The sequence below is a fragment of the Malurus melanocephalus genome, unplaced genomic scaffold, assembly GCF_030028575.1.
Source record: "Malurus melanocephalus ecotype Western Australia unplaced genomic scaffold, MMel_1.1 scaffold_262, whole genome shotgun sequence".
Lineage (NCBI taxonomy): Eukaryota > Metazoa > Chordata > Aves > Passeriformes > Maluridae > Malurus > Malurus melanocephalus.
Window position 1 is genome coordinate 805,286 of NW_026623494.1, and position 9,240 is coordinate 814,525.

At 40.5% G+C, this 9,240-nt stretch overlaps 1 protein-coding gene across 3 annotated transcripts in view; it reads right to left on the bottom strand.

Moving 5' to 3' along the window:
• Positions 1-8,604, bottom strand: part of FAT3 (FAT atypical cadherin 3) — a 308,169-nt gene extending 299,565 nt beyond the window's left edge. For all 3 annotated transcript variants that reach the window (XM_057375897.1, XM_057375896.1, XM_057375894.1), the window contains exon 1: positions 5,300-8,604. In XM_057375897.1, the coding sequence (XP_057231880.1) occupies positions 5,300-8,594 (3,295 nt within the window). In that variant the 5' untranslated portion in view covers positions 8,595-8,604. The remainder of the gene's footprint in view (positions 1-5,299) is intronic.
• Positions 8,605-9,240: the final 636 nt, after the last annotated feature.

Sequence of the window (9,240 nt, forward strand, 5' to 3'; positions counted from 1 at the left end):
GATACTTCAGTCTCCATGAAAGTATCCATGCTTTCCTGAGAACCAGTAATAGACTTGTTTCTTCAGCTTCCCCACCTGTGCAGTGGAGTTAGTCATTCCCTGCATGTCAGGATGCTGCCATACAAATCTGACAAACCCTACAGAAGCCTCTACAGCAGAAGATGCTGAGTGTGTCTCGTCTCTCTGCTCTTCTAGACTTCACTTTGATCATTTGCTATTACCAGTACATCCATGGTAGCATAGGGGTAAATATAGAAACTCTTTGAGAGCCAGGCTGTTACATTTACATGTAGAAACAGATGCCAAACTAAAAAGTGGAGCTAAGAAATGCTGTTCAGCAGAACTACAAATCATTAAAAAATGAGAAGGAAGATTCCAGCATTTAGGCTAGGAATAACTGAACTAACTCAACCTTTCAAGAAGTCAGGCACTCCCACCAGTTGTTCAAATCTCCACTGCAGCCAGAAAAGAGGTTCTGATAGATGGCATTTAGTCACCCAAGGCAGGTGATCCCGTAAACCCATATGTGTTTGTTGGACTCACCATGAGCTTCTGAGACAAGAAAAATACAGCACTTCACTCTGGGATCAGCACTATGAGGCGTATATACCAGAGCTGAGAAAATCCAGGTTTTTAATAAGGCAGTGTAGGACCTCTGACAGAGACCATTTCCACAAGAGCAGTCATAACTATTAGAGCTAACCTACGATGGAACCTCAGAGTACACTCTCATCCCACAATTTTTTTTACCATGACTCTGCTCATTTTGTGTTACAACAATCCAGAGATCCAGAGCCCAAACTTGTGGGCTTTACACAATTTTCTTCTCAGGAACAGCAATCAGCAGACAGGCAAAGAGAGTGGAGGTGCACAGCAGGCAGGAAGCAGTAAAGATGAAGAAATGGCTCAGCTTCTCTGTACCACCAGACTTGTACAAGGGGAAGGTTACCAACTACTTCCACAAGTAAGATCAAAACATCAGATATTTATCAGTTTCTATAGATAGAAAAGAGGGTGGGATGCTCTAACACTGCATTCTCAGAAAATGAAAAATCATAAAGTATTATTTACATAACTCTCATCCCTACACTATTAAAAACCTTTTTTCCACTTTTTATTTCCACAAATGMAGCTATGTATGGGTTCAAGAATGAAAGATAATTTTTTGAAATTAGATTAAAACTATGCATCTCATAGAGAGGAGTCACCACAAATTACCCAGCAGTAAAGCTGACCTTATATATTCTTGTGCCCAGTTGGCTTACAGTTAACAGGGACGGGCTATGTCTGACCAAAGTAATACACTGAGTGAAGACTTCTACCTGAGCTACTCTCACAAAGACCCTTGCACATGATTCACCCAACTTATTTCATGTTTTCACATTAGGCTGAAATCATCATGTTTCTCAGTTGATTGTTTCTGTTGACTTGAAGAAGCCTGCAGTGGCTAGTTCTCATTGTAAACAACCATATTTCATAACAGATTACATCTCTGGATTCCAAGAGAATGAGAGGGATGAAAAAATAAGCAAAAAGAAAAAAAAAACACAAAAACAACAAGCCAAAGAAACAAACAAAACAACAAAAAAAACCAGTTCTGAACAGGAGACAGAAGGAAAATGAGAAACCATAAACGGCAGGATCATAGTACATGTTCCTTGATGCAAGGTTCTTAAATGGCAAGTTCATGACATTTATATCAACAGCCAATAAACATTTCAATGAAGATAGAAAATCAATGAGTTTGAACTGTACACCTGGGCTGGAGACAAACTCAATATCTATTGTGTTCAGAAATAAGAGTTCTTTATTAATAAAAAGTTCCTCCATTTTTTTAACCTCTAGGTAAGTCTTAAACCAGACTTTTAGCTATGAATCATGATTGACTTCTAAACTCATGAGAAATTTCATTTTCTGTCTAAGGTAGTGGAAAACCACAGATGGAGCTGAACTGTCAGGAACTGCAGCCATCCACTTCAGGGGRCTTTCTATTTATTTACAGACTTGTACTGGCTCTGGCTTCTGGAAATGGAATGTAAATCCACTGAAGCAAATTGGAAGTGATTCACACTTCTAGTTGGCAAACACTCACTATGCTTCTGGTTACCACCACGAATTAACTGGAGTATTTAGCAGTGAGTGCTGTAACAACAATAATCTTCCATGTCACAATTCTATGTGATATGAGGCAAAGAGCAGCACTGTAGGATGGGAACTCCAGGCTCAGCCCCATGGTACATCTCTTACCAAACTGCAGCAGCACAGATTTGCACATCTACACTGGGCAGAGGGATCCATATGGACCAACACAGAGCAGACTCCTAAGCTCACTGAACACAATCCACTGTTTGATCTGAATACAATGTGGAACCCACACCACGAGCCAGATGAAGCTTGGTGGAGTTAGATCACAGAATCATTTAATCTRGAAAAGGCCKCTAAGATCATTGAGTCCAACCATAAAMCAGGCACTGCCAAGCCCATCACTRAGCTATRGCTCTGMGTGCAACATCCACATTTTTTCTGAACACTTTYRGTGAATAWATTTYCCCTAATACCMAATCTAAACCTCTCCTGGCCATTTCTTCTTGTCCTGCCRCTTGTTACTYRGAGAGCAGACTCATCCCTACCTTACCACAACCTCCTTTCAGGCAGYTGTAGAGAGTGACAAAATCTCCCCTGGTCCTCATTTTTTCCAGATGCACCTTTATACATCTGCAGCGGAAGAAGAAGCCACCATAACAACAAACATGCAGCCACATGGTGCAGTGTGAATGCATCATGAACGCCTGCTTCTCCTCAGGTATCCTGGCATCRTTTCAACTCCTCAGTATCAATGTGCCTCAAGGAGTAAAAGCACATCTCACTCAACACACAGGGCAGCACCATTAAGATGTAATACTTCAGAAAAATAAAAATAATGCRCTTGTGCAGAATTTTGCTGAAAGCACAGCCTTGCCTGCAGTCCAGCCTGCCCACACATCAGGATGAATTTGGCCCAGTTTATATCCTAATGATTATAATGGATGCTGCAGTCATCTTTTCATTAAGGCAGCAGCCAAAAATATTGATTTGTTGTACTTCACACTCCTGCTTACCTTCACAAATTTCAGGAAAGAYGGGACATAAGCCAATACAGTTGGTCAGTTTAAAAGTGACAAATGAACTGYGCTGAAAGTAAATAAACAGCTATCTCTTTATAAATTAATTCAATATGTGACTTAAGCCCTTTTCTACAGCTAGAAAGCTGATTCATCATTCAGCAGCATTTAAGTTGCCACCAGTTCAATAGCAGAGTATTAATGTTGCATTCTRTTTGACACAGAAGGTCAAATTCTGCATTCAGCTTACAACAGCACGACCCAGGGTAACCCTGAAGCCCTGCCCTCCACATCGCCCTGGCTGCAGCTCTGCACCCAAAGTGCTCTTCAAATTGCTTTCAAGAAGGCTTAGATTGTATTGAACATTTGGGGAAAAMAGAACAAGAATGCCAGATGTTTTGATCTGCTGGATTATCAAGTCTCTTCTAAAATGATTAAGAGAAATAGCACAGGTTGGTCCRTTTTCATGTAACACTCATGAAAGAGTGAAAGGCAGAAAAATATTTGAAATTTTGGAGTTTCAGGTCTTTCTTTCTCTCCACAAAATATATTTCAATTTTGGAAAGAAATAAAGTATGTTCAATGTGGAATATTGAGCACAATTCCTGCTCATGTTAAAACATGGTTTGCGCTTTACTGAACAGGGGACCTAGCTTATTCTAGGCCATCACCTCTACTAGTGTAGGCACAGGGTAAAAAACTGGTTATTTTAGTTATAAGTGACTTGCAAAGAGCTACTCTCCCTACCAGTTCTTTTAAGTTCAATAAATGCTGAATACAGAGATTTCTGTATCAAAACTGCAACATGTGGACCAACCTCCCATCGCTTTATAAAGAACTCATTGAGATGAAGTTGATGCCACTCAGTAAGTAGGTAGCACAACATTTCAAAATGCAGGAGCTTAAAATTTAAATACATTTCCAACTGTCTAAATAATGCTGCCTGAATGMCTTCAACTGCTATTAGCACTGTAGGATATGGGAGCTCCTAACATTCCTGGAAATTAGACCAYGAGCCCTCTTGACTTCTGACACTCAAGTCTGATGTTTCTGGACATAAGGTTTTGACTGCAATCATCTGTGTACAGCTGTAGCAGCGAATCTGTAGCAAAAATAGAACAAAAATATTTTTCTCTGCTTATACTTAGATGAGAGCCACAGAATTTGTAAAGTCGTCTGTTTTTCATAACGTTCAGTTTAGAAAGTTGACATTTGATTAAACAGTTTGAATTTGCCAAAACATACATTTTAATCTTATGTTTAATACCACATTCTCAATTAAAAGCTTCAGAAAAAGACATACAAACCACAGTAAACCCACAGACTTAACATATTTAATGTAATTTCTGAAACTGTTGACTAATATTTTCTAATTTCCTCACTACTTCTAGTGGTGCACAGCTGTACCATTACTCCCAACAACCATCAGACATTTAAACAGCCAGTTTTTTAAGTGTTTTACTAAACACACTTCTATATTTAGCATTTTGAGTATTTTCCAGTAGGGTGGCGTGGTAGTAAAGTTGAGCGTCTTAAAAACCTTCACTGTATCAACAATGCTTTCTAACATCAATATTTATAATCCCACCACCACCAAAGGGAAACTAGCACAGTTCATTTACAGTTATGAACTTTTCCCTTGATTTCTACCTTTTACATAAGCACATCAACACTGATGGAACACTACACTACAACAAAGTGCATTGCACAGGATGGCGTATCATTTCAGAATCATTCCCATGAAAAATTACTCCCAACAACAAGAACTAGACCGCAAATAGGTTTTAGAACAAAATAATCTTTGTTTCATGCTYCTTATCTCCTTTCATTGGGTTTAACACTGGATTAAAGGTCATGAGCACTGTTACTCTGTGGAGGTGACCTGAGTAACTTACAACGATCAACAAGATAATGCAATGACYGAAAGCAAGTCATTCTGTAACTATCACTGCCCTCTAAGTGGAGTCACACAYAGCTGCTGAAAACAAAAGTGTACTATTTCACATCCACAGAGTATGAATGTAACCAGGTAATTAAATCATATCATTGTTGTTCCTGGAAAATCTKTCTTTATAATTTTATTTTGCCTGTTAAGAAGTTAATTTCTTCTTAAGGGTAGAAAACAATTATTCCTAAGCTTTGGTTTTGCAAAAAGAAAACCACTACGAAGGAGAAAGTAAATCAGAAACAAAACTCACCAGTTTCTTCATCTATGCTGAATCTCCCCAGGCCACTGCCRTCCCTGATGGAATACTGGATCTCCCCATCTCTTCCAGAGTCCTCATCTCGAGCAACAACTTGCAAAACACTTGTACCAATGCGGGAGTTCTCCTTTACAGATCCAATGACAGCGAAGTCAGGAAAATAGGGGGTATAAAGGTTTTCGTTAACATCCACCACTTCAACTTCCACGAAAGAAAGAGAAGAGAGGGAAACGGGGCGCCCYTTGTCCTTGGCACGCACAGTCAGGTTGTAGAACTGTTGCTTCTCGTAGTCGAGCTCCTTGTTGAGGCGGATGGCACCACTGGCTTTGTCGATCTCGAACCGCCCGTTGTAATCGTTCACCAGCGAGTAGCGGACTTGGCCTCCCAAGCCCAGGTCCGGATCGTGAGTTTCCAGCCAAGCTATGACAGTGCCAACCGGCAGGTCCTCCAGGACTTTCACATTGTAGCTGGATGGGATAAAGGCTGGAGAGCAGTCGTTAACGTCATCCAAAAAAACCTTCAGAGGCACGACGGAGAACTGCTGATGGCCACTCTCTGCTCTGTCCCTAGCCTCAATCTTCAGGGTGTAGTTTGCTTTTGCTTCCCGGTCTAGTTGATCTGCAACATACACCACTCCCGTGGAACTGTTRATAGCAAATTGATGGGTGTCTGTCAGCACTGAGTAAGTCACTTCACCATTAGCTCCAAGGTCTTTATCTCTGGCTTCCACCTGGATAATCTCTGTACCAAGACTTGTACTTTCTAAAATATTAACCGAGTAACTATCCTGTAGAAAAACAGGCTTGTTGTCATTTGCATCCTCCACAGTGACAGTCAGCAGTCTCCACGCAGATTTCTGAGGGTTACCTAAATCATAAATTGTAATATTAAGGAGATAGAGCTCTGTTTTTTCACGGTCCAAGGGCATGAGAACACTAAGTATCCCCATCTCCATGTCAATGTTGAAACAGCTATCTACATTACCATCAGAAATTGTATAAAGTACTCTTCCATTAAAGCCTGAGTCTGCATCATAGGCTTTTATCCTCAGGATGGTGGCACCAACCGGCAGATCCTCTGAAACCTTTACATCCGTAGGAAAGGATTTATCAAAATGTGGTGCCTGCCTGTTGACCGAATAGAAATCAAGAAAACCATCTTCTAAATTCAGCTTCACATTTGCTTTTGCCTTTTTGAGCAATTTTTCTGCCAGCTTCTGAGCAACTCTAGTTTCCCTACAGCTAAAGGTCTTTGAAGAGACTTTCCCATGAACTACTGAAATATTAACAAACATCGCATCAGCAAAGTTCTCTCCATCAGTTGCCGTTATCTTAAGGCCAAAATTGCTGTTTTTTATTCCAGAGTTAACGAGAGATTTTTTAAGCTGGAGGACACCAGAATCTGGATTTAAATAAAAAATGCCAAGTTCATTTCCAGAGATTATTTTGTACTTCACAAGCTCTAACTCATCTATGTCTATTGCAGAAACAGCCGTGATATGACCACCAACAGGAAAATCAGACGAAATCACTCCCTGACAGGCCACTTTTTCAAAGAGGGGTTTGTTATCATTGACATTGCCTATGTATATGGTGACATTCACCTCACTTTCGTGGCGGTAGGGAGAACCCCAGTCAGAAGCTCTCACAATGAATCTGTAGCTTTCTGGTGAGGACTCAAAATCCAGTTCTTCAGATGTGCTGATGACACCTGTAAACTGGTTAATGGTAAATGGTAGTGAGTTCAGACTGGCAATGCTGTATGTGATGTATCCATTTTCTCCCCTGTCTTCATCAACTGCRGACACTGCCAAAACGCTGGACCCCACAGGGACGCTTTCATTGACGAATGAGCTGTAGGAGAGCTGCTGGAACTCCGGAGTGTGATCRTTGGCATCTTCTAACCTGACAGTAACCTGTGCTTTTAAATCGCCACCTTTGTTTGCATGTACTTCTAATTTGTAGAGGTCCTTCTCAATGATTTTCAAAGGACGAGCAGTAGTAATAAGGCCTGTGTTGGGATTGATCTTAAAATACTCGGCATCCTCACTTGGAGATATCCTGTATTCCACACCGTGAGGCTCAGGCACCAGCTTAACTACTGCAACTACCACACCAGGAGGTGAAAATTCACTGATCACAGTATCATATGCTTCCTTTTCAAACTTCAGTGGGATACTTTCTTTCTTAGGGCTAGCAATGTGGACCAGTTTGACCGCAGAAAATTTCTGAGGAGAACCTTTGTCCTTTGCTTGGAGAGTCAGGTTATAACCATATGGGAAGCTGTCCCAATCAATAGGCTTTCTTTCTTTGATTTTGTACTCATTCATCCACCTCCCTTCTTTAGTCAGAAAGAATTGCTCTAGCGGATCTCCTGCCACAATGGAAACAGATTCTATTTCTCCATTGGCTCCTTCATCCAAGTCATCAACGTTAACAACTGCATAGGTAGGTTCCTTGTCTGATGGGAAGGGAATATGGGTTACTACATTTATTGTGGGGGCATGTTCATTTATACGTTCAATGTGAACATAAAGCTTGGCAGTGCTGCTTACACCATTGTTTCCATAAAGCTTCATCCCACGGTCCACTGCCAAAATCTCAAGGTCATATCTGTTTTTCTCATCGTAGTTTAAGCGGCCACTCAAGGAAATAACACCACTCGTAGGATGAACTGAGAAGAGATCAACTTTATTTTTAAAGTAATAATAAAATTCACCATTGGACCCGATATCCGCATCTGTTGCGGTCACCTGTGCAATGCTAGTCCTTAAAGGAGTGCTTTCTGCTATTGTGACAGAGTATGTGGTTGGTGAAAACAAAGGTCTTAAGTCATTCATATCCAAAACCTGGATGTTCACTTTTGTCCATGCTTCCAAGTCCTCTCCTCTGACAGACCCTTTGACCATCAATAAATAGTTGTCCTGGATTTCTCTGTTCAATATAGCAGAATTCCCACCTTTAGTCCTTATTCTGAGGAAGCAGAAGTCAGCAATGACAACCTCCTCTGCTTTAAAAAAGCCCTCATCATCACCAGACACTATCTTGTACTTGACGTCCCACGAAAGGTCGGCCAAGGTAATGCCCATCCTCGTCTGACTGTTGACATAGGTCCTGGCTGCGGAATTCTCGTACACCGTGGCATTGTAAGYGGAATGTGTGAAGTGAAAGCCAAGCGGGGCAGTCCCATGAGCCGCCTGGCAAATAGAGGCCAGGAACTTGACAATCAGAAGGGCAAGGCATGGCGGAGGTAGCCGTGAGCCTGACCAGCGGCCCATATTCACATCCATCACATCATTCTTTCACCCTGTGACAGAGAGAGGAAACAAGAAATGGTCGATCAAGAGATAAAAACTGTACTGTGAAGTGACGTGTCAAAACTATTTACTAAATTTCTAACTAAATTTCTAAATTTCTAAATTTCTAAATTTAGTAAATTTCTAAAGTAAAATCTCTGTAATATCGATTCACCATATATTTAACAAAACAAAAATACATATGCACACATACAATCTGTGGGTATTTTCACACGTGTGTGAGTAGTAAATATGCATGTGCACATACATGCACATATATATACATATATGCATGAATGTACACTTTTTTAACATAAAAGACCCTACCACATCCATGTTCACATGCACACAGTCCAGAATAATAATCACAGTGAATAAAAAATTAAAATCAGCCACATATATTTGTGCAAATTTACACAGAAGGGTGAACCACATACAAAAAATATTGATTTTTACTCATCAGCAGCTCCAACTAAGCCTGAACTCATTTGTTTTCAGAGCACATTGGAAAACTCATTTTCATTCCCAATGTTTGGATAGGAGACTGGATTTTCATTTGTATGTAGCACTGTGATAGTCAAATGTAAGCTTTTGTTTTTCGTAYGGTCAGTTAAGAATGATGCAATCAGTGCCAACCAGA